The following is a 25,481-nucleotide window of genomic DNA, read 5'->3' on the forward strand; positions in this document are numbered from 1 at the left end:
ACGGTGGAGGTGCGTCTTGGTCATGCCAGCCGTCGCGGCCTGAGGCTCTCTACCTGTCGCAATCATGAAGGACAGCGGTGACTCCAAGGACCAGCAACTCATGGTGAGACCCCTTATTAAGCTCCTGCTTGGTTCCCCTCCACCAATTCTGGGACCTGATAGCTTCAAATATAGTGTCCACTAAGAGGACACGCAAGAGACGGGGGTCTGGGACTGTTCATAACTGCCCAAGTTCTAAAGAACAGGTGGCCTGAAGGTGTGGTGGTGCCTCCTGAGGCTGGGAAGTTAGCACCCTACTTCCCACCCTCCTCCCAAAGCTCAGCCTTCTTTGGGCCAAGACTCAGATCAAGACCCAAAAGAGATCTGAGCTATTGCCTGAGAAGGAAGCTGGGAGTTTCTAGCGAGCCAGAGGGCTTAAGCCCAGTCATGACTTGCTTTAAAGAGGGCTGGAGCCATAGACAGGAAGACAAAAGCCCCCAAAACAGGAGCCAGCACCAAGTCTGGAGTGGCTAGTTATGGACTGTAACCCAGGCTCTGTCCAAATCAGGACTCCAGATACCTCAGGAAATGCTGGAAGCCACTTGAATAGTCCCAGGGTCTCCTGGCCTGGGATGGGTGGGTATTCGGGAGGGAGAGGAGGGGTAGGCTGGAGCTACAAGGAGAAGCCTTGTTACTGCTCAGCTTGGGGGATCCATGGGGATCTCTCTCTCCCAGACTCTTCTCAGCTCCTAGCCTTTGATCTGTGAAAATGGTCCTTCCTCAGCAGCTGACAGTAGCCAGACAGTAGGGCAATGTTACCACAATGCAGGGAACCTGCTTCTGCAAAGGAACACTTGGACCCAGCCCCAGGGCCAGTCCCAGACTCGGTGGCACCCTCTCTGGCAGTGAGAAAGGCCTCTTTGAAAGACTTTGCTCCAGAATGCTCATTGTCATTGGGGCAGGAACAAACGCCCTCCCTTCACCACAGAGGTCCAGCCAGAAGGCTGATAAAGACAATCTTACAGGCTGCATGGATGAAACAAACTGAGGGCCTTTTAAGTCCTTCCAGTATCCAGCAGATACCTCCCTTTGTTCAGCAGAAGCAAATCTCCCCACTCCCTGACTGTTCTTTTGGGACACACACATTCCGGGTGAAGACACACCATCTCTCAGTGGCTGGGAATTAAAGAGCAGGGACGCTCTTGGTGATACTTCCTGGGAGTGTTAGGATGCAGCACAGGTTGTTAGGGTGACAAGGGGAAGATCTCTGTCCCATCCTAATTTCCAGGCCATTCCTGTCACAGCCCACCACCCTTCCCAGAAGCACCTCACTCTCAAATGCAGACAGATGGCTCTGGTCCCCAAGGCTCCAGATTTAAGCCCAAGGGAATGGCAAGTGTTTAATTTGGGCATGTGACTGACGCAGCCTTGTGTAGACAGTTTCCCCCTTTGGGGCTCCCCCTGAGTTACAGGATCTTGAAAAGAGACATAGGCTCAACCTCATCCAGACACCCTGTGGACTTGATGCCCTTTGGCTCAGAGGATGACCTCGACTCACGGTTTTCTTCAATACCAAGGAGCTGGAGCTGACTGGCTGCTGGAGAACAGAGATGTTGGGGAAGGAAGTCAAAGACCTTCTCATCCCTCCCTCCATGGCCAAGTGTGGGTCTCCTAACCCAGGGTTCTGATCTTCCTCCCAGGTGGCACTGAGGGTCCGGCCCATCAGCGTGGCTGAGTTGGAGGAGGGAGCTACCCTCATCGCTCACAAGGTGGACGAGCAGGTACTTAGGGGCTGCAGCCAGGAGCTGCAGGGTAGAGGCCTGCCTAGCTTGCTTAGCACACCTAGCTGGACAGCAAGACAACCTCTGGAGGTGATAGTGGGAAAGGTCTCCACAGCATCACTAAAATGTTTTCTTCTCCCAAGAAGACTTCCTAGATCAGCCCAAGAAAAGCTAGCAGCTTTCGGAGCCTGGCTAGGATCAGACCATAAAATATATCTTGGTGTACATGATTCAGACTTTCCCACCTGATATGTCTGCTAATCACAGAGCACATACTTAGCTGGTCTAACAGAACCCTCATCTAGAACATACAAGTTTGGTAAAGTCCTTCACTGTCCATGCTCTTGGTCCTCATGTCACCATGATGAGAGAGGGCATATGAGGCAATAATTATCCATAAAGAACCTACAGCACACTAGGAACTGTGGTAGGAACTAGAAAAATACTCCAACATAAAAATCCCCACCTTCCCCATGTTTCTGGAGTTTACTGTGGGGAGAGAAGAGAAGGAATTGATCAAGGAATTAAAACAAATAGAAGAATGTGCAGCCTAGAAGGGGGAAAAAAAGAGCCTGTTATCAAGAGACTGAGTAAGGGGCACTGGACCTAAGCTCCCCTAAGAGATGTTGATAGAGGGTTCCCTCAAGAGATAGAGGGCTGGGGAGATATCTCCATGGTTAAAACACATGCCTTATGGGCATGAGGACTGGAATTAAGATCTCCGGAACCCAGGTAAAGTGTTTGCGAGTGCGGTGGCTCACATGTAAGTCCAGTCTTGGAAGGCACACACAGGGAACTTCCATAGTGAGCTAGCTGCCAGGAGTAGCCATATCTGTGAGCTTTGGTTTTGATTGGGAGATCGTGCTTCAATGCGCAAGGAAGACAGGATGATCAAAAACGTTGAAGAGTAAATCCGGATGATTTTTTAACATCAGCTTTAGGGATCCACATGTACACATGCACACACACATACAGACACAAGAATAGAAGAAGTGAGCTAGTGATGAACCCAGATATGGAGGCACATGTCTGTAATCCATTATTTGTGATGCGGAGGCAGGAGGATCAAAATCCCATGCTATCCTGGGCTTCAAATCGAGACCCTGTCTTAACTGCAACCAGAGTGGGTTATAAAGAAGAGATCTTGACGAGTGCTGGTGGTGCACAGCTTTAATCCCAGCACTCTGGAAGCACGGGCAGGCAGATTTCTGAGTTCGAGGCCAACCTGGTCTACAAAGTGAGTTCCAGAATAGCCAGGGCTACACATCGAGACCCTGTCAACAAAACAACAACAATGATGATGATGTTGATGATGATGAGTAGATCTTTAGTGATGTACTCAACAGAAAAAAAAATGTAACCAGAGAGCCTAGCCTGTGTTCAGGGGCCTTGAGATGGGGCCACAGAGCAACTGCATCACTGAGAAAAAGCTACTGGGGCTCAAGGAGGCAGCTAAGAAGTGTGAGATGAGGTGTCATAGTAGAACCCAAACCAAACCAAACTCTTTGTGAACATGGCTAAGATATTTGTTTTGTGTTTATTTGGGTAGGTACTTCAGTACTCAGGTACTAGAGTGGTCCTGGGCACAGTGGTGGCGACAGGAACATGCTCGGTGTAACAGCCTGACGGCGACCCTGGCCTGTGTGCTGCGGGCTACTCTGAGTGTCAGGACCCAGTGGCTGTGCTGTGGGATGGGCTCCGGGGTCAGGGAGCATGAAGTGGGAGCTGCAGAGCTGAGAAAGTCTGTGGACAGATGCTGCCCTGGACCAAGTCCTTTAGGCTGGTCTCAGGAAGCCCCAGATGATTCACCTCCTTTTGCCCCTTTCCTCAGAGCCACTGGGAGGAGTAATGTCTGGAAGAACCCCATATGGTGAGCAAGAGCAGAGAGAATGTGTGTGGACAGCATAGGAAATGTAGCCCACTGTCTTCTTTTTCAGTGGTTTGTCAGTTTTGATACTGTTTGTGTGAGACAGGGTCTCATATAACCCAGACTGGCCTTGAACTTACTATGTATCTAGAAATGACCTGTTCTTCCTGCCTCTCCCTCCCAGGTGCTAAAATTGTAGGTGTGCACCATGATTCTGGGTTATGAAATGCTGGAGTTTCAACCCAAGGTACTGTGCATGCTAGGCAAACACTCTATAACTGAGCTACATCCTTACGATAAAATCCGCCCTAGATATTCACACATCTTGGTGCACATTTGGAGGTCAGAGGATAATCTGGCAGGGGTGGGGGGGTTGGTTCTCATCTCCCACATATGGCTCTCTGGGATCAAACTCAGATCATCAGACTTTGCAGCAAGCATCTTGGCCAGCTAAACCATCTTTCTAGCTCCACAAAAGGACTTCTTTGGACAGTCTATTTTTGCCTGCCCGGTGCCTGCTGCTGTAGAGATCCACAGTCCACAGATGTCGATTCTAGTCTGTAAAGAAGGAGGTTCCCCAGGGTTGCTGAGAGGGCCCAGTTAGAAGAGCCAAAGCCCTTGGGAGGAGAGCCCTCCTTCTAGACAAGGCTACTCCTTATTTGCCCATCTGCCTCCAAGGATATCAGGTTCACAGTTTGGGACAATGGTGGCTCTCTCAGCTGCTCCTGGCGTTGGGCCACCTTGGGGCTTGATCAATATGAAATGATGGGAACAGTCCCTCTTAAGTACCCACGCCTGTCAGACACTGGTTTCTTCTGTCTATGAGGGCAGCGGGAGGGCCGCTTAGCCTAGCTCTAGCCTACCCCAGGGAGCTATACCTCCCACCAGGCCAGAGCTGGGCCAGCCCAACAGGCTGCTCCTTTGTCAGCAGAGACTCTGAGAACGCTGTCTAAGCATTATGGGCACAGGACATTTCATGCTGCCCCTGCACTTTCTGCCCTCAGCTCCTCAGTGGCTTCAAAACTGGGCTTGTACAGAAGGACCTGGCTTAGCCCTTCTCACTGCTGCCTGGGAGTGGCTACAACAAAGGCCCAGTTGACAGCCTAAGTGAGCTGTCTCTTGGCACATAGGCCCTGGCAACTAGGTGTTTAAGACACGGGAATCCAAGAACCAACATGGAGGAGAGACTCTACTGCCTCCTGTTCTAATCAGCCTCTTGGCCCTGGCCCTTGAACCCTGCTGTTCACCTCTTCCTCTCCAGGGATGCCTGGCCCAGAGGAAGGCTCAGGGTTCCTCTGTGGGTGTCATCCCAAAGTAAGGTAATCCAAGGCTATCAGTACAGGCTGAAACCCCTTTCAGTAGCTCAGCCAGCCCATTGGTCATTGGCAGGTAGTAGAAACTGCCATAGCCCATCTATCAGTGGGTCCTAAGTGGGAAGAGGTGGAGGTTACACAATCAATCACTGACTTCAGCCACTATGAGGGGTCCCAGGCCTGCCTTGGGACTGAGTGTCATCCTTCTGGGAACATCTGGAGCATGGCAGCCTGTATTAGTGAGGGTTAGCAGAAGAGGGCATGCCAACAGGCAAAGAGTCCCTCAGCATCAAGAGACCAGTGTGAGTCTGGGCTATACTTTAGTTGTTAGAAGGTTTCCCTAGTGTGCACTAAGCCCTGGATTTAATCCCCATCACCACAGAACCTGGAAATGGTGGCATACACCTGTACTCCTGGCACTTAAGAAGTAGAGGCAGGAGGATCAGAAATTCATGGTCATCCTTGAGTGCATAGCAAGTGTGAGACCAGCCTGGGCTACGTGATGAGCCCCTGTCTTGTTAAAAATTAAAATGAGGGAGGAAGGAAGGGAGGAAAAGAGAGAGGGAGAGGTAGAAAGCCAGTATGTGTGTGTGTGTGTGTGTGTGTGTGTGTGTGTGTGTGTGTGTGTTTTCTGGGAATGTTGAAACAGATCTTGGATTTGTCAAGGAGCTAGTTCTGGTGGTTTCCAGGGGCCTGGGATCACAGAGCCCTCGTTCGGTTCAGGACAGTGAGCCTCTGTTAGAGGACTCTTCCTCAGAGGGTTTGTGTGCAATGCTTAGGCATGGTACCTGCCCAGAGGAAGGAGTCATGAGTTACTGATCTCAAAGGCTCACCTGTGGGCTGGCTTCCAGCTCCAGAGTTCATTCAGTAAAGCCCTGCCTGCCCTCACGTCCACTTTCTACACCAGAGCTCTCTGCAGTGGCTGCCACCGGCCTGGAAGGGTGTGGTAGGACCTCCTGGGGGTGAGAAGGATCCTGAAGCCAGACCCCTCAAGGAAGCCAAGAAAGCAGATGGGGCCTGGAAAGTGTCCCAGATAGGGGTGGGGCTCAGGACAAACTGCCACCTTCACCTCCCACCCACCCACCCCTCCCAAAGCCTCCTCCCAGCCTCCCAGGCTGTGTTTATCTGTAGGATTTAAACCAAGCAGTTATATGTATAATCCCATAATTACCATTTGTCCAACTGTCTGTTAATGGGGTTCGGGGAAACACACAAGGGCTCCCCAGGAGGCCTGCAGAAGGGCCAGAACAAGGGAGGGAGGGGAAGTACAAGGCAGGAGGGTGACATGGGGCAGAAAGGCTACAAGGGTGGGCCAGGGGCCCAGCCCTGCCAGGCCCTGGCTGCGTGCCTAAGGGCTGCTAATGACTCCCTGGATCTCTGTTTCCTGTCAGAGGACTGGAGAATGAGCACCTATGCCACCAACCCCAAGAGCTATGGAGAGGATTATAGATGAGGCCAGGCAGCCATTGTGAAAGACAAATACAGTATAAGGTAACAGAAGCCAAAGGTGCAGCTGGAGTTAGCCTGCTTGCTGCCTAGGGCACAGTGGGGTGTGAGGTTCTGTACCAGCCATATAGAGGCCTGTAGGCCCCATCGTTTCTGACGAGCTGAGCATAGTGGGAAATGAGCAGGGGAGAATGCAAACCACCAAGCTGCGTTCCATCTCTCCATCCCATTGTATGACTGTGTGATTGGATCATACTCTCTGTGGTCCTTCATGTCTGGCTTCATTCATACTGGTCCATGAATATTTTCTTTTTCATGACCAAGTAATATTTTAAAGTATAGACATACCATAATTTGAGTTGTTTCTGATTCTTTGGCTCTTGTGCATAATGCTACCAGTATCCAAGGGTTCCTAGACCTAGCAGTTGGATGGGTACAAGGAGAAAGTGCTTGTTACTGCTGGGCCCACCCCTCCAGACACTTTATGAGATTCTGGGTGGTGCCTTGGACATCCTTGCTTTACAAGGGACATTCCTTGGGAGTCTATCATTAAGGAATCGCCAGGCACCCTGAGAGACACGTTAGACTACCTTCTAGGTCATGCCTCCTGCCACCCTGATTCCTTCTAGTCGGATGAGCTCCTAACTGGATCAGCAGCTAGAGGTAGCTGTGCCCTCAGCGGCTGGCTGGACCTTGGTGGCCTTGTGAGCCCAACGGGCTCTGCTTTTCCTGGTATCAAAGTTTTTGTTTGTTTGCTTGTTTTTTGTTTTGTTTTGAGGCCACAGGGGTCTCTGGGTCTACAGATAGAAACAAGACGGGCAACAGATGTTCCCATTAATAAACAAAATCCTAGAATCAGCCTTTCAGGTATGGTAGCCACACAGAATCTGGGTTCCCTTCTACTTCCACCTTTCTGTATAAAGGCACTGTGAGCCTGGTTCTCTGGACTGAGGATGAATCCAGAGGCAGCCCAAGGCTTCCTGAGCAGGATGGGGTGTCAGTGTGGCTCCTTGTGTTACAGCTTCAGCCCTGTTCATCCTCCTTTACTTCCACTCCAAAGAGTGATGCCTTTGGCTTAAGGTCATGTGACCATTGTCTCTGAGTCCCATTTGAGGCTCCCCCTTCTTTGGGGACCTTTACTGCCAGGCTTTGAAGCCAGGGGAAAAGAGTGTGAGCTGTTGAGTTTCATGCTGGAGCCATTTTACCCTCAAGGGGGACATTTGGCAGCATCAAAGCTGGAGGAAGACTGCTCCCAGCAGCCAGTGGGTAGGGGTTAGGGGTTCTGCTTGCCACACATAGGGCAGCCACGGTGAAGAACAATCAGTGGTAAGACACTGGGCTAGGTGGCATCCCCACCAGGAGGCCAGAGGAACCCCACTAAAGCTACAGTGTTGATGAAGGCACCCACAGCTCCACAGGAGAACTGCCTGGCGTGTTTGCTCTGTGCAAGTATTTCTTGCTCAGGAGATATCAGGGGAAAGTCTGGTCCCTATTGGGATAGCTCTCAGGGGCTAGACTCTCTCTCCCCAGCTTAAGGCCCCATTTCTCTGCAGTGGTTCAGGGTTCTGAGTGCCTCTAGAATTCCTGATCACATTTGCATTGACTTAAGAGCCTGGCCAGAGTGAAGACCTAGGAGGGGAGGCCCACAGCTGTCTGGCCCTCTGCTGAGTTAGGCCCAAGGGCTGCAGGGCAGCGGAGCTCAGAGGAAGCTACGTGGGTGTGTAGGCGAGCGCCATGTTAAGTTCAGGCAGAGTTTCACAGACTGGGAAGACTGATGAGACACCTGCCTTTCTTCTCTTACCATCTCCCACCTATGTCTTCTGTGAAGTCTCCTAGCATGGGCAAGAGAGACTCTGGTGCCTGTGCCACACCTCGCTAGGCCTGTGGCCACACCCACTTCTCTAGACAGGGGAGCTGCCTTGAGGAACCTGCTGTGGGTGGTGCATGAGTTTGCAGTGTGTAAGGAAGCCGTGTGTTTGTGTGGCTTCAATGGCGGTTTATTGTCTCACAGGCTTGGTGGCTGTTCGGACCCTTCTGGTGGGGCTCACAGATGGCTCTGTCCTCCCTGCCTCTCTGTATCGCCTATGCAGAGCCGTGGTTTTGTTGTTTGTTTCAGTCAGGGTCTCCCTGTGTAGAGCAGGCTGGCTTAGACTTACTGGATCCTCCTGCCTTGCCTCTTTCGTGGACTGCAGCATTCTGGGATTTGGTGTTCATCTGGCTGGGTTGTGGAGGGAATACAAACCGCATAAAACCATGCCCTTAACGAAGTGCATTGGTTGTTAGGGGCAAAGTGCTTCAGTTCCGGGACCCAGACTCCTCACCCTCAGCCCATCCATCCCTGCTGCTTCCAGGGAGTGCCCGGGCAGACTGGATCAAATGCCCACCTCCTGGGGGTTTAATTGTGTCCCCCATCTCCACCCCAAGTTCATATGTTGGGGACCTAACCCCAGGACATAAACAAGGGCTTTCTTTTAGACATACATGCTCACGGATATAGTTACTTAAGTAAGAAGGAGGTCATAGTAAGAGTGAGGTGGACTCTGAAGACAGCAGATTTGTATCAGACTGGGCATATAGCTCAGTTGGTAGAGTGCTTCTCTGTCAAGCATGAAGGCCTGAGTTCAGTCTCCAGCACTACATAAGACTGGGTGTGGTGACACACTCCTGCAATCTCATCTTTAGCTAAATAGTGAGTTTGAGGCCAGCCTGGGCTAGATGAGACTGTCTTAGAAAAAACAAAGCACTTGAAATGAGATGCCCTAGCCCAGCATGGTGATGCTAGATGCCCTAGCCCAGCATCACATCTTTAATCCCAGCATATAGGAGGAAGAGGCAGGCAGAACTCTGAGTTCGAGGCCATCCTGGTCTACATAGTGAGTTCCAGAACAGTCAGAACTACACAGAGAAACCCTATCTTGGAATGAAGAAAGGAAGGTAGGAAGTAAGGAAGGAAAAGAAAAGGAAAGAAAGAAAGAAAGAAAGAAAGAGAAAGAAAGAAAGAAAGAAAGAAAGAAAGAAAGAAAGAAAGAAAGAAAGAAAGAAAGAAAGAAAGAAAAAGAAAGAAAAAAAGCATATGCCAAGCCTTTGTATGGTGCCTGATACTCCCCAAACTGCTCCTAAAGCAGCCTTGTTCAGAAACTGTCCTTGGATATATGCTATTTGCCAGCCAGTGTGACATACAGAGGGTCCCCAAGTCAGGTCCATTGTGAGCTCACAACAGGCCCTGGGTTTGCACTGTTGGGCTTCCTCCCCAACCTGCATTTCACCCTAGAGATCTTTCACCTCTTGGCCTTGCTCATGTTTTCCTCTAGAATGTCCTTCCAGCCCCTACCTCTGTTGGCTGCCTCTCCTCATCATTGAAGACACCATGCCAATGTCATCCTCTCCAGGCTGCCTTCCTGTGCCGGCAGGGCTGGATTTGGGAGTCTCTCCACTGTGCACACCAGCTCTCTCCTGGTTATGAGTCTGAGAGTATCAGAAGGCAGGATACCAGGCCTCATTTTTCTATTTCTCTTAGGCCTTTTCCGTGTTTGGGGCACATGGTAGGTGCTTCACAGACAAGCTGCGCTGCCCTGAATACCCCAAGCCAGTCTCTGTGGCAGCCCAGGCTCCCTGCCCAATCCTTACTGGCTCAGCTATGCTTCACCTGGTCAAGGAGCACAAGGGCTCCATTGTGTGCTGTGGTGGCCAGGAACAACAGTGACCTTCTGGGGTATGGCATGGGGGCTGGGGTCCTGACAGATGGAGCCCAGACAAAGCCCTCATTAAGTGGAGCAGCGGCAGGTGGGATGACAGTGCTTTGAAGTGGGAACATTCGGACATCAAAGAAACCAGGTGTCCAGGTGGACCTGGCAATGCCTGAAAGTCCTATAAAGGCCATCTGTTAGGGTGGGTGACGGGACATGCTGTTCGCTCTCCCCTTGAGGCTTTGTGTCCACACGAGCCCCAGTGATCAAGATGAGAGTTGTTATAGCTGGCTCTGCTCCTGTTGCAGCCCTGGAGAACACATGCCAGGGTCTTCAGAGCCAGGTTTTGTCTTTATCTGGGTCTGAAATCTGAGCAGGGCTCAGACTTCTGATAGTCTGGGATAAGGATCAACCCCCTACAGAAGGCATGGAAGGCTTTAGGGTCGATGCCCTGAGAGGGGCTGGTGGCTGAGGACAGGTGAGTCCCTAGGGAACAGAGCAAGCCCAGTCATTCTGTACTGAGATCACAGTGGCCGCTAGCCTTTGGCTACCTGGAAGGAGCCAGAGTGGGTGGACTTTCTCTGCCTGTCTGTCTGTGACCCCTCCCTCTATCCTGCTCACCTGGAGTTCCATCTGATTGGTAGAGACTTCTGTCTCCTGGGGAGTCATCCACCCCTGGAGAACCACAAAAGGGACCCTGCAGCTATCTGAGTCAGGTGGGAGCAGGACTCTAGGGGCAGGCCTGCTCCAGATATTCAGTGGGGAAAGGGATGGTGTTGATCCCAGGTCAGACATGGGATGTGGAGAGGAGCCTGCTGGGAAGCCCAAGCCCCTTGTCCTCCTAAATCTTAAGGCCTGACTGGGGGACTCAAAGGGACCCAATGAGGACCTCCTAAGCTCCTGAGTTCAGTTGAGCATATAAGCTGGTCTCCTGTGGCCTCACCTTCACCCTCACCACCAACCTTCACCACTTCTGGATATTTGTCCATGCCTGGCCTGTTCACAAAACCTTTGAAACAGCCATGAGCCCTGGCTCTCCCTGCTGATCCCTGAGAGAGGTGGAGTGAGGGCCACAGCCACTATCTCTACCCTGTAACAGAAATCCCCTTCCTGTTTGGCCCTCTTTGAGGAGGACTCAGTTTACCCGTGAGTATTGCATTATATTTCCTAAGGCTGAATGAGCACCCGGGGTTAATGTGAACAGGAGTGGACGAGGTTGGGGAGTTTGGAGCTACTCAGACCTGAAAACTGCTAAAGCACCTCAAAGGTGCTGTAGCAGCAGAGGGAGTAGGAGAGGTCAGGGAAGGATCAGAAGGTGAGCAGGTACCAGCCTGAGTGGCCAGAATGCCCGGCTCTGGCTCTGCCATTTCCAAGTAAGGAGACAACAGGCTTTGACCTCCCTGTCTGAGAGTAATAATGAGAACTCCACATTGAAGGACTCAGTAAAATCTGTTATTGGCTGGGTGTGGTGGCAAATGCCTGTAATCCCAGCACGTAGGTGGCTGAGGTGGGAGGATTGCTCTAAACTCAAAGCTAGCGGGGCTATGCAGCGAGACCCTGTCTTGAAGAAAAAGAAAACAGACAGAGCTTGTTAGTGTACCCCAAGATGGGGTGTTGCTGTGCACCAGTGTGCACTGGGAGCGAAGGGGCCCCTCTGCCCTCCTTGTCCTTCCCTCCCTGGTGGAGGATGGGCTCTGAGGCCACCATCTGGCCCCTGGGAGCAGCCCCGCCTCATTAGGTAAGGATCATGGGACGGCTTATTTCCCCTGGCTGTCTGGCAGAACCGAGTGTCTAGGGAACTCTGCCCGGCACTCCAGGTGCCAGGCGCCTCTCAGGGGCACCTATGTTGTGCGAAGGAGCTGCTGATATTGCCACCCTCTGCCTGTCTTCTGCTTGTTCCATTTTTACCATGCCACATTTGATAGCAGAGTGTTGGGTTAGGGCAGTTAGTGACCGCCCCCCCCCCCGCCTCCGTGCATGGCTCTCCCTCTTCACGGCTCCTTGGAAGAGGATCACCGAGGCTCAGCATGTGTCACACACTTTGTCTCGTGGGCTTTGCAAGCCCTGAAGGAGATTACAGCACCATTTCCTCCATGAGGGAGGGGGCTGAGGCCCAGGCATGGCGGCATGAGGCCATTCTGCTAATGAGAGGCAGGGCAAGGATTCAGAGCGTGTCCCTAGGGTCTTCTCCTATGCCCCTCCCTTTGTCCTCCCCTGAAACTCGGACACCGCCCCCCAAGAGTAGTTGAGTGTTTCCTGATGTTTCCTATTTTACACCCTATGCTAGACCAGAAACCCAGCCAGCAAGGATCCAGCCTCTTGCTCTGTTCCTGATCAGAGCCCTCAGCAGAGCTCAGCACACAGAGACCTGGGCTGAGCAGAGTGGGCTCAGAGACTGTCCTTACAACAGCAGAGGAACCCTGCCAGGCCACCCATACCTTAATGTGTGTGCAGAGTACAGCTGCCCCGACCCTGCAGGGGTGAAATGCCAGCCTAGGGTCCTACAGACTCTCTAACAACAGCTCTTGGCCAGGGATGCGGTTATTTTAAGTTCTCATAAGATGGACCCAAGCCCATCTCCTTTCTTCACACATGTCACCCAGCTGTCAGCAGCTCTCTGTCTGCCTTGTTCTACCGTGGTCTGGAGGCTGGCTGTGGAGGGCCAGGCAGGACTCTGAGGGCCACGGGGCTTCAGGGATGCAGTTAAGAGTCTTCTGGCTTAGAGGCTGGGTCCTGGGTTCTGAACCCCACAGGCTAGGCCATAGCCTGACATGCCTCATCTGTCAGGTGGGAACATGCATTTTGCTGTTACTGAAATGGGATGAAGCGAGACTGTGGAGAAGCAGGCAAAATGGATCTTGTCACAAAAGATGTGTCATGACAACTAGCAGTGGGGAGTGGCACCGAGGTTAGGGGAAGAGGCTTTGGATATGGCGTTCTCGGCAGATGTTCCTCCCCCTCCCCCACCACCCACAGTATTCTCTGCTGCCTTGGGACGGTGCCATCTTCAGGGGTCAGTCACTCATTGTCAGAGAGGCTTAGTCTCCCCAGCACCCAGCCCAGAGAACACCTGGTGCCTGGAGAGGTCTGCAGACTTTGGAGACTCCAGGTGACTGTGCGCTCCTCCCTCGGGGGACATTTGCAGATGGTGGTTCTCATGGACCCAATGGAGGACCCTGATGACATCCTGCGGGCACACCGGTCCCGGGAAAAGTCATACCTATTCGACGTGGCCTTTGACTTCACTGCCACCCAGGTGAGGGGGAACATGGTCTGGAAACACAGAAAGGCCTCTCCACACTTCCCCCAGTGAGGGAGTGTTCTCGGGGGACTCTGCTCACCTTTTCTCTAACATTTGCCCAAGGACCCACTTTTGGTAGCGCTGCCCATTTGTGAAAGCACTTGCACGGCCTCCTGCCTGTACATTTGCATGGCCCAACACCATGTGACTGCTTGCCTGTACACCTGTAGGGCCGCACCCCTGGCCTTTGGCAGAAACACACGTGGTTAGCACTCACATGGCACTTTGCATAGAGTAGCCGCATGAGACACTCCCATATGGGCCGGGAGAAGTGCAGTGAAGCCCATCTGGTGTGGGGAGGGCAGGAGGAGGACAAGGAAACTGACACCCTCCCACCGATCCCATCTTGCCCATCTTCGGGATGCTCAGATACTCCCAGGAGCTGACTCTGCACCCTCAGAGCAGGGGTGTGGTGGAGGAGCCAGCTGTAGAGCAGGCTTCTCGGGTGTCCATCTGAGCCCTCTCGGAGGCTGGTGTTCCCCCTGGGGGTGTAAGCAGAGACTCCCTCCCTCCTCTTCCCACACTCTCTTACCTCCTGCTTAGGGCTCCAGGGGCAGACACTTCACCTGCTCACAGCCAGGCCCTGGCTTCGGACACTGGCGTCTTGTCCTGTCCAAGTCTCAGACACCTAACAAGTCTCTTCTTCCCTGCAGGAGATGGTGTATCAGGCCACCACCAAGAGCCTTATCGAGGGTGTCATCTCAGGGTACAATGCCACTGTGTTTGCCTATGGCCCTACAGGTGAGGGGAAAACCCAGACGTAGACAAGGACTGCAGCACCCTTGTCTTCCCCTGGGAACCAGCCCTTCACCCTTCATAAGAGAACCAGCCTGGCCTGGGTAGGGTCAGGAACAGGGGGATGGGAATGACCCAAACCTTGCCTTACCCAGGACCCTTCTCCCCACTCCAAAGACCCTGTTCCTCAGCCATCTGGGAGGGAGCGGCCTCAAGGACAGCTCAGGGTCGCCAGAACGATTTTCCAGCAAGGCCTCACCCTTGACCCCTGCCCTGCTCACCACCAGCCTGTCCTATTCAGGCTGTGGGAAGACCTACACCATGCTGGGCACTGACCACGAGCCAGGCATCTATGTTCGAACCCTCAACGACCTGTTCCGAGCCATCGAGGAGAACAGCAACGACATGGATTACGAGGTGTCCATGTCCTACCTGGAGGCAAGTCCCCTCCAGGCTTGGAAAGGAGGCCCATAAGATAGCGTGGTCCGCCTCCCTAGAGCCGGTCACTGGCAGTTCCTGGGGTGCTGAGCGTGGCTGTCTCACACTCCACATGTAGAGCATTAGCCCCACTTGATAAGAATTGAGACTTGAGAGCCAGGCACGGTGGCACACACCTTTAATTCCAGGACTCAGGGGCAGAGGCAGGCGGATCTCTGAGTTCAAGGCCAGCCTGGTTTGCAAGGCAAGTACCAGGACAGCCAGAGCTACACAGAGAAACCCTGACTCAGAGAAGGGGTAGTGGTCGGGCAACTATCTTAGTGGCACACTAAGTGATAACAGAGCAGGAATTCCGACTTGGGACCCTGTGGCTCTGATGTGGTATTGCACTTCACAGTAGCCTAGACAGTAGCTACCACCACTGGAAGCACTTCTCCTTTGAGCCCGTTCCTTACGCAAACACCTTCCCATTCAGGACTTCGTGGGTTGAGAGGTGGTCATGAAAGTCAGAGATGATGAGGCGAGGCTTATCTAAGTCAGCTGGCCAGCCTCCATCTGGCTCCTTTGGGAGCTGATAATCTCCAGGGTGATGCCTCAGAAAGAAGAGCGAGGGGAGCAGCCAGCAGGTGTTGACACAGCCAGCTTGAACTTGTTTTGAAGCAGGGGATGGGGTGGAGTGACAGTGATGAATGGACAAGGAAGGCAGGAGAGGTAGGGAGGCAGTGACAGGGCCTAAGAAAAGGAGCCTGAAGGTCTAAGAACAATCCGAACTCCCTCAGATGGCCAGGGGTCATGCATAAATAAGGTCCATGTGTCCAGCCCGGCCCTGGCCGCTCTGCAGAGCCAGGTGATTCTGAAGCAGCATGCAACATTGGCTTTGAAGCCTCTACCATCATGTAAAGGAAGCGCTTCCCCCAGTTAGAACTTCCCTCACAGGACCTGCGGTTCAGCAAACAGAAGCACGTGGTCCTTCCTTTCTCAGGGAGGAGGTGACCACTCAACTCTTCCAGGCCTGGGCCTCTTGTCCTTTATCTCCCTCCACCTTCCACACTGTCCCATCAGATCTACAATGAGATGATCCGGGACCTACTGAACCCAGCCCTGGGGTACCTGGAGCTGAGGGAGGACTCCAAAGGGGTGATCCAGGTGGCCGGAATCACCGAAGTGTCCACCATCAATGCCAAGGAGGCAAGTCTCCAGCAACTGGCTAGGGACCGTGGGCAGAACAATCACTCTGAGGGGAGTAGGACAAGGGACCAAAGCCAGGGAGCCACTGGGACGAAAATACCCTGAGAAGTGGCGAAAGAAGCCACATCCTCCATCATGCCCTAACATACATGCTAGCAAATAGCCAGGCCACACAGCCTCTCCATTTACACAGAGACCTGCTTGGAGAGGACTGCCCAGGTCCCTTAGCCCACCCAGGGTCCCCCCCAGCCACCTCCATCTCTCCTTTCCAGATCATGCAGCTGCTGATGAAGGGGAACCGGCAGAGGACACAGGAGCCCACAGCTGCCAATCAGACGTCCTCCCGCTCCCACGCTGTGCTCCAGGTGGCTGTGCGCCAGCGCAGCCGGGTCAAGAGCATTCTACAAGAGGTGCGGCAGGGCCGCCTGTTCATGATTGACCTGGCCGGCTCTGAGCGTGCTTCCCAGGTAAGGCCTGCTCAAAGGGCACAGTGGAGGGAGGGCTTCCCCACAGGGAAGCGTGTGTGTGTGTGTGTGTGTGTGTGTGTGTGTGTGTGTGTGTGTGTGTGTGTAGGTGATGGCCCTCCAGTTGAGGCCAGCTTTTAGAGAAGGAGGGACCTCAGGGAGAGGCTTGGTGGATGGGGCAGTTAGGAAGGGGGGATAAGTGAAGTCTCTAGGGTAGAGGGCTGGGTAATGGGCCTGACATCTTGAAGGGACAGGCTGCTCAGGGAAGAGAGGGTGGGGAGAGAGCAGAGCAAAGCCTCCTTCCATGCCATGTCACCTGTAATTTCAGGGACCTCAGGAGAGAGGCCAGGGTCTATAACCAGGATCATCGGGGTGTTGTTGGGCTGCTGAATGAGGCCTCGGTAGGTTACTCAGCTAGGCTGTGGTTATGTCCCCTGCTGTCTCCCCAGACACAGAACCGGGGACAGCGCATGAAGGAGGGGGCTCACATCAATCGCTCTCTGCTGGCTCTGGGCAACTGCATCAACGCGCTGAGTGACAAGGGTGGCAATAAGTACATCAACTATCGGGACAGCAAGCTCACCCGGCTCCTGAAGGTACCAGAACAGGCTGTGAAGAGTGGGCCTGCTAGGCCAAGGACAAAACAAAGCTCAGTTGTCCCCACTTGGATTTCAGATGAATCCCCAAGTTCACCATTGTGTATCCGTATGCTTCATGCGATAATTGAGACAACCGTAAGCTAAAACAGTCCATTTACTGTGAATTTGAAACTTGATTGCAAGCAGATGTGCTCTACATTTCTGGCATCCCTAACCAAAGCACATGTAGAGAAAATGAACAAGAGCTGTGCCAGGACCTCCTTCCAGGGTCAAAGAGAACCAAGGATCACCTAGATTTGGGGGCTTTGTGATGATCAGCCTTACGGCACCTGGAACTGCTCTTTGGGGTCACTTACTCATGGCATGGCCACTCTCCGCCTTCTGTTATAGGCATGGTATCAAAGAGTACCCAGTCAAGGGCTTCTTCCCACCATCCCTAAAGCCTCCCCAGAGGCTTTGTGAGTTAGGAGGCTTACATTTACAGATAAGGAAACTGAAGCGCACACAGGTTAAGGAATTTCCCTGTAGGCTTAAGCTTTGTAAGCGCTGAAAAGATTCCAGCAGAGGCCTGTGGTTTATGAAGGCCTGCCTAGGCCTGTCTTGGCCTGCTGTAAAGAATATCTGAAAGCCAGGGAAGTGGGGATATTAGAAAATGACCACTGTATGCATGTGTTCATGTTGTGCAAGCATGTGTTCATGCATGCACAAAGACAGTGAGTGTGTGTGTGTGTGTGTGTGTGTGTGTGTGTGCGCGCGCGCGCGCGCACCCAGGGACGGTGTGGTAACAGACTTGGGGAACCTCTGGAGAAGGTGGTCTCCACCCTGCCACATCCCTGTCTCTCCAGGACTCACTAGGGGGGAACAGCCGCACCGTAATGATCGCCCACATCAGTCCGGCAAGCACTGCCTTTGAGGAGTCCCGGAACACCCTGACCTATGCCGGCCGAGCCAAGAATATTAGGACTCGGGTGAGGGCCCTTGAACTACCCGATAGACACACCCTCCTGGACTGAGATTTGAGGTCCTGGGAGAGTCCTTGCCAGCCACGCTACTCTTTGAGCACTGACCTCGTTACCCAGGCCAACGTCACTCCAAGCCCTTTCCCTGCATTCCCAGCTGCCGCCTGCCTTCCTGCCTGGATCCCTTGGCTCCCAAAGACCCTCTTCTGCCTCTCACTCCAGATTTGCCCTGGTTCTGTCCCTCCGCTGTCCCTTCCCCTTCAGAGGTTTACTCAGTCCTCTGGATGTCCAAAGGGGACATAGTCACAATCCAGGTCCCCTTACCCAGTGCTGCCCTGAGCACTGTAGCACGCTGTCCCATTCGAGCTCAGGGCCAGGCAGGACTTACAGCTTCCCCGACAAACAGCTTAGGGTAATGACACTTAGGGCATAAGCGACTTCACAGCTAGTGAAGCTAGGGCAGAGACTGGCGCTGAATCCGCCTGGTTCCCAAGTCCATGATCCAACTCATGTTCTCTGGTAAGGAAGGAAGTCTTGGCCTGTGTGGGTGTGGAGGGAAGAGTGGCTAACTTGGAAGTGGGGGGCAGTGAACCTTCCTTTAACATCTGCGACTCCCCCAACGTTGTCATGCAGCCTCCAGGAGCTTCATGGGGCCAGGCCACATGACGGTGACTACCTAGTCAGAGGCAGGTTATCCTGGCATGATAGTGAACACTGCCAGCCCAACCTTAGGAGGGGGAGGCAGGAGAATTAGGAGTTCCAAGGTCATCCTTAGTAACACAGTGAGTTCAAGGATAACCTGGGGCACATGAGACCCTATCTTTAAAAAACAAAAAAAGTAGGTAAGTATTTAATCGATGCTGACAGCAGGTGCTGAGGCAAGTCAGGGAAGGGAGAAGTCGGGGTGAGCTGTCTGTCATGCGTACGGGGAGAGCAGGAGAATTGCCTGACTAGAACTGGACACTCCTGCAAAAACAGGGTCCATAAAGAAAAAAAAAAGAAAAGAAAAGAAAAGAAAAGAAAAGAAAGAAAACTATCACGGGGCTGGAGTGATGGGTTAATGGTTCAGAGCACTCGCTGCTCTTCCTGGGGGCCTGAGTTCAGATCCCAGCACCCACATTGGGCACTTAACAACTGCCTGAAACTCCAACCAGGTCTTACACCTTCTTCTGGTACCCACACTCACATGCACACACTCCCACACAGACACACATGCCTGCACACAAATAAAAATAAAAGATAAAAAAGTCTGAAAACAAAACAAAAGAAAAAAGAAAAAGGATCCGAATGGCAATCCAGGCGAAGGAACAGGCTCCTCAGGCAACAGCGAGACACTGAGGTTGGAGAGTAAGAGCGGGATTTTAGGAGTACAGATCTAACAGAGGCGTGCAGATGTGATAGGAGGCTGTGGGGATGGAGGCAAGGAGACCACTGCAGTGGTTGAAAAGAACTGGCAAAGGGGAAGAAAGAGAGGGGCTGGAGAGATGGCTCTGCACTTAGCACTGGCCGCTCTTCCAGAGGTCCTGGGTTCAATTCCCAGCAGCCACATGGCAGCTCACAACTCTGTGTAACTCCAGTTCCAAGGGGGTCCATGGCACCAGAAATGCATGTGTTACACACACACACACACACACACACACACACACACACACACACACACATATTCATGGAAGCAAAATACCCATACACATAAAAATTTTTAAATCACATTTAAAAGGGGGAGATGGAAAAAAGAGAAACGAGGTCCCACAGGCAGGCCCGGCTCCTGGGGTGACTACCCGCTCAGCCCTCATTCAGGGCTCCCTGCAGGTGAAGCAGAACCTGCTCAATGTCTCCTACCACATCGCTCAGTACACCAGCATCATCGCCGACCTCAGAGGCGAGATCCAGAGACTAAAGTGCAAGATCGACCAGCAGGCAGGGCGGAGCCAGGCCCGGGGCAAACTGGACCGGGGTGACATCCGTCACATCCAAGGTACGTATCTGGGCCCGTGGGTCTGGAGGCGGGAGCTGGTCTCAGCAGCCCTCTCCAGGTGGTCTTAGGAGGTTCTAGGATCTGGTAGCATTAGCCCTGGCTCCTCCTGGCTGAGCGGCCTGGGGCTAGTTATTCGCCTATAAAATGGGGACAGCACTGCTTGCTTTGCAGAGCTGGAGGTACGGTGGAATGACAGCGGCCCTGTAGGGTCTCAGAAGGCGTACCACTCACGGAGGCTTGTGTGCTTGCTCTGACGGTTTTCTAAAAGATCCCAGACGAGCAGGGACACCTTTTGGTAGTTGGCACAGGATAGTGCGAGGACTAGCGAATCTCAGATCATGTAGAGGAGCCAGAGTTGCCTTCGGGGCCGCAGTCTGAAGATGCATTGTGGGAGGTGGGTGCGGGAGGAGATGATCGCGAGAAGCTGAGAGTGGAAGAAACTGGAGAACAGGGTCCCAGGTCAGCCTGAGCTGCCCCCTCGGCTCACACCACCCCCACTGTACCTCCGCAGCGGAGGTACAGCTGCACAGCGGGCAGGAAGGGCAGGTGGAGTTGGGGCAGCTCCGGGAGCAGCTCATCAGCGCCTTCCACGAGCAGATGGATGTGCGGCGGCGCCTGCTGGAGCTGGAGAATCAGGCCATGGAGGTCCAGATCGACACCTCCCGTCACCTCCTCACCATCGCCAGGTACGCTTCCGCTGTTCCGCTGTTCCGGGGCCCGTCAAGCCTGGGACATAAAGGCGCGATGCCCTGGCCCGTGGGCTGACTCTGTGTCTCTCTGGCGGGGGAACTGCTGGCAGCTGGGAGCACGAGAAGTCGCGCCGGACTCTCAAGTGGCGGGAGGAGCGAAGGAAGGAGTCCTACACCAAAGACGACAGCGAGAAGGATTCAGACACGGGAGATGAGCCGGATAACCTGGAGCCCCCCGAGGTGGCCTCAGCCCGGGAAAGCATCGCCGCCCTCGTGGGCGAACAGAAGAAGCTGCGCAAGCAGAAGGTTACGGGGCTTGCGGGGTAGGGAGCGTGGGGAAGAGGCGGAGGGCTGGGGAAGAGAGAGACCAGAGAGCCCAGGCCACACACCTTGGGTGACCTTGCCAAGTGACTGCATCTCTGTATGCAGCCATGGTGATGCCCAAATGGAGTCGCTGGAGACGGTTAAGTTAACGCTTGGCACAGAGCAAGAACTAAGAGCATGGTAGTCGATATAAATAACAGATTTTTACCTCCTGTGTTGGAATAAGGACCGTGGCAGGACATGGTTGAGTCCAGTGAGCACAGGAGCGCCCACTAGTTGCAAAGACCCAAAATAAGCTTGGAAGGCTAGCCTAGGCTTGGAGTACCAGCCAGAAGGCCTGAGACCAGAGCCTGGCTGGCCTGGTGGGGCTGGCGTGGTGCTGACCGGTGCCGCCCCCCCCGCAGCTGGCGCTGGAGCAGCGCTGCCGGGAGCTGCGCGCGCGTGGCCGGCGCCTGGAAGAGACGCTGCCGAGGCGCATCGGCTCCGAGGAGCAGCGCGAGGTGCTCAGCCTGCTGTGCCGCGTGCACGAGCTGGAGGTGGAAAACACCGAGATGCAGTCGCACGCTCTGCTCCGCGACAGCGCCCTGCGCCACCGCCGCGAGGCCGTGCGCCGCCTGGAGGAGCACCGCAGCCTCTGTGAGGAGATCATCCAGAGCCAGCGGCAGATCATCGACGGTAGCCTCCCCCCCACCCCCGCCACCCTAGCGGGCCTGGGGCGCTGACGGAGGGGCTGAGGGCTCATACGGGGCTCTCATCTCCCCTTACCCCGGACAGACTACAACCTGGAGGTTCCCCGGCACCTGGAGGAACTCTACGAAGTCTTCCTTCGGGAACTGGAGGAGGGCAGCCTGGACAGGGCCACGATCATGGACCGCGTGGCCTCCAGGGCCCTGCAGGTGGGCGCTTGGGCTGGCCTAAATTTGGTGGGAATCCCACCAAACTAGCCAAGTTCCAAGAGGAGCTCTCGCTCTCTCTCTCTCTCTCTCTCTCTCTCCCACCTCCCTTCTTTCCTCCCTCTCTTTCTCTCAGCCTGGGTCAAGCTGGGGTGAGGTCCCCCATTCCTGGGCATGCCTGGCCTGGCTCTTGTCCCCACCTAGGATCACAAGGTCAGGATTGGCCATCTGCGATATCACAAGTAGCTCACTAGTCAATGTGAGAGTTTTTAATCCCAGCATTTGGGAGGCTGAGGCAGGAGGATTGAAAGATCAGCCATGTCTGCACAGCAAGATTCTGTCTCAAACTAAAGATGCACTGATTGATTGATTGATTAATTAATTAATTAATTAATTAATTAATTAATTTCTAAAACGCAAGGGGAAAGTGGACCTAAATGTTCTAGGGGCCAAGCCATTGAGCTGTGCCACTAAGACTGCCTGTGGAGCCCAGCTTTTGGGGGACCCAGAGCATGAGCTGTGGCTTCCCCCATCTTAACAGCCCTTGTCATTCTGTGCTGTTACGTGGTCCAAGGCCTTGTCTTCTGACTGTTCACCCTTGTCATTGGCCCCCTCCCTTCCCCCACCATGCACACAGGACAGCTCCTTGCCCAAAATCACTCCAGCAGGGACCACACTGACCCCGGACTCTGACCTGGAGAGTGTGAAGACACTGAGTTCTGAGGCCCAGCACCCCCAAAACAACACCCTACCCCCACTTGGCAAAGACAGGTGAGATTCTTCCTGATAGCCGCCTACCCTGTCTGAGGAACGTTGGCCCTGAAGAAGGGGTCGGTAGGAAAGTACAGTGAGTGAGGCTGTGGGGTGGGTCTGCGGCCAGGATTTGCGGCTTCTCTCTCCCTTGGTGGGGGTGGACCCTGGTGGGACCAGCCTGGCCAACAGCTGCCTCCTCCTGTTCCTCTGCCAATTGCAGTGAATCCTACCATGTGTTCAAGGCCAGTCCCCGGGCCTGGCAGGTGAAGGTTTCCTCTGTGCCCACTCCACCCCCCATCCAGGTGGGCGGCCTAGTGACCCAGGAGGTAAGCTCTGGGTGACCAGAGGTGAGCAGTGGGTTGAATCCTTCCAAAATGGCTAGCCCCCTGAGTCCACGCAGCCTCTGGAGAGTACAGTGTGGGGTCCCCGCTGCCCTCCACGTCTTCCCCTTCCTCTAGGCCCCACCACAGGACAGCCTGGGCAGCCAGATAAACTCTTCCCCGGAGAGCAGCGAGAACCTGTCGGAGATCACTCTGTCCCATAAAGGTGAGTGTGCCCTTCACTGCCCACCGCTGCCTGGCATCATCCAAACTGCTCAGGTTACAAAGCCCGAAGCTCTTCCTGCTCTTGGGCCCTGCTGAAGGTACCCATTCATTGGCTTTATCAGGAGGACTAGTCATCTGCTCAGGGACACACAAAAGGTGGGGCACAATCGGAAATTAAAATGAGGGGACCTGGCACGCCCTTCCCACTGGATAACTGCAGTAGCGAATTCTAATTAAATCCATCCCTGCCCCCTAAACTGACAGACTAAATCCACTATCTAAAATATGTGGTGTTTGGGGGGGAGAGGGGGAGGGTACTAGGAATTGAACCTAGGACATCACACATGGTAGGCTAGTGTTCTACCACAAAGCTATATCCCCAGTCACCTTTCACTTTTTTTCCTTTGGGGTGTGTGTGTGCTGAGATAGGCTTTCTCTGTGAAGCCCTGGCTCTCCTGGAACTCACTCTGTAGGCCAGGCTGGCCTCAAACTCAGAGATCTACCTGCCTCCGCCTCCCGAATACTGGGATTAAAGATGTGTGCCACCACCTGGCTCACTTTTTATCTTGAGATCAGATCTAAGATGCCTGGTTTGGCAGGCCTCCTCTTCCTCCTCCTCCTCTTCCTCTTTCTCCTCCTCTTCTTCCTTCTCCTCCTCCTCCTTCTGAGACAGGACCTGACGATGTAGCCCAGGCTATCCTGGAACTCATGATGTAGACCAGGCTGGCCTTTTGTAGACCAGGCTATCCTGGAACTCACAGGCATCTGCCTGCTTCTGCCTTCCACATGCTGGGATCAGAGATGTGCGCCAGGCTTAAACTTTTGATCTTCCTGCCTCAGCCCCGGGAGGAGCTAATATTACAGGCCCACCACTCCATTCTAGGCTCCCACGGTCTCAGTTAATCCTTGAAGTAGCCCCAGAGTATTGGTTTTGCAATCATTTACAAATGAAACTAAGGTTCTGAAGGTGTGCCCCAAGCTTCTCAAAGAGTTAACAAGTTAGGGTTCCGCGGGTGAAATCTGTGAATCCTGGCTCTTACTCACAAGGTGGTCTTGACCTTGAGTTATCTGTTTTAGAGAAGAAAGAGATCCTGACGCGGACCAAGTGTATCTCCGTGAAGGCCGCCCAGCGGCGCTCTCGGGCCCTGGAAACGGAGGGGCGCCACCTGCTGGCACCTGCCACAGAGCGCAGCAGCCTGTCCCTGAACTCGCTGAGCGAGGGGGACGATGCTAGGCCACTGGGCCCACTGGCCTGCAAACGCCCGCCCAGCCCCACACTGCAGCATGCTATCAGCGAGGACAATCTATCCAGCAGCACCGGCGAGGCCCCCTCCCGGGCGGCAAGAGCTCAAGGGGATGGCATTGCACCCTGGGTTCGTGGTCAGAAGAAAAGCCTTAGCAAGAAAAGGGAGGAGTCACTGGAGGCAAAAAGGAGGAAGCGGAGGTCTCGGTCCTTCGAGGTCACAGGACAAGGGGTGAGGCAAGGGGCAAGGGTCTCCGCCCGTTCCTTATGGGGGAGGGCCTGAGAGCTGGTTCCCTCCAGAAGTTCGAGCCCTTCTCTACACCCAGAGGTCCTGACCTAAGAAACAACTATTCCCCAGCCTGATAAAGTCGCTAGGACTGGGTTCTTGTAGCTGAGCCATCGGCATCTCCCCAACTCCATTTCACTCTTTTCCAACTGTACAGCTGTCTCGTCCCAAGACACACCTGCTGGTGCCTCGGCCCTCAGAGGGCACATCAGACCACAGGATGCCAGTGTTCGGAAGGCCATCCCCTAATGTCAGGCATCTGGGAAAGGTGTCACTGCCTCTGGCCAAGGTCAGATTTCCTCCAAGCCAGAATACAGGTCAGTACTAACAAAAGAGGGATTGAAGTGGGAGAGGCCTTGACTAGCTCAGAGGAGAAGCATGCAGGCCCCCTGACCCTGTCTGGAAGCCTGACTCAATGCGTGAGCAGTATTGGTTGGCTTGGCAAACTGGGATTCTTCCCCTAAGGCCATCGGGTGACGGGGGATGGAAGTCATTCCTCCCTCAACAACTGATGCTGCCTTTCCCCCTGTCATAGGCTCTGGAAACCCCTCACCCCTTCCTGTCCCCACCAACCTGCCTGGTGTTTCCCGTAGAGCTGCGCGTGGGCCCAGCCTGCCCCACGGCCCAAGCAGCTTTGGCAAAGATGGACGCCTCCGGCATAACTGAGGGACCCTGGCGCCTACTGTTCTGCCCCCAGGACTGAATAGGGGGAGTGTAGCAAAGAATGGGAGGTGAAAGCTGGGCAGATGGGGATCCCATGGAGCAAGAGCTTAGAGGGCTAAGACTCCCATGACCCAGAAATGGTAGGGTTGTCTGCCACGAAGCCTCCAAGCTCTCCGTGCCACTAAAAAAGGAGGGGAGCCCCAGCGGCCTGGCTTCCCAGCCCTCGACAGAGCTTTGTTGCCAAAAAACATGTACAGACCTGGGGCCAGTCTCGGCTTCGGCAATGGGAAGAGGAGCTGTTAGTGAGACAGGACTCCTGGACCACCCCTGGCCTTGGGTGGGGATAGGGGATGG

The 25,481-nt window shown here is 53.9% G+C and overlaps 1 protein-coding gene across 2 annotated transcripts; it reads left to right on the forward strand.

Annotated features, from left to right (window-relative positions):
- Window positions 1-25,481, forward strand: Kif19 (kinesin family member 19). 2 transcript variants are annotated; one of them, XM_055592639.1, is made up of 20 exons: window positions 1-103; window positions 1,680-1,760; window positions 13,218-13,328; window positions 14,027-14,114; window positions 14,410-14,546; window positions 15,609-15,734; window positions 16,007-16,201; window positions 16,648-16,794; window positions 17,643-17,765; window positions 19,566-19,731; window positions 20,243-20,417; window positions 20,531-20,726; window positions 21,149-21,419; window positions 21,519-21,640; window positions 22,275-22,408; window positions 22,611-22,716; window positions 22,849-22,936; window positions 24,013-24,410; window positions 24,622-24,781; window positions 25,000-25,481. In XM_055592639.1, exons 1-20 carry the CDS (start codon window positions 65-67, stop codon window positions 25,128-25,130), a joined length of 2,994 nt encoding a protein of 997 aa, XP_055448614.1. In that variant the 5' UTR covers window positions 1-64; the 3' UTR covers window positions 25,131-25,481. The 2 variants fall into 2 exon arrangements, with proteins under 2 accessions (XP_055448614.1, XP_055448615.1); XM_055592640.1 differs by lacking the exon at window positions 16,648-16,794.

This window comes from Psammomys obesus, unplaced genomic scaffold (genome assembly GCF_907164565.1).
Source record: "Psammomys obesus unplaced genomic scaffold, mPsaObe1.curated_primary_1811, whole genome shotgun sequence".
NCBI classification, from domain to species: Eukaryota; Metazoa; Chordata; class Mammalia; order Rodentia; family Muridae; genus Psammomys; species Psammomys obesus.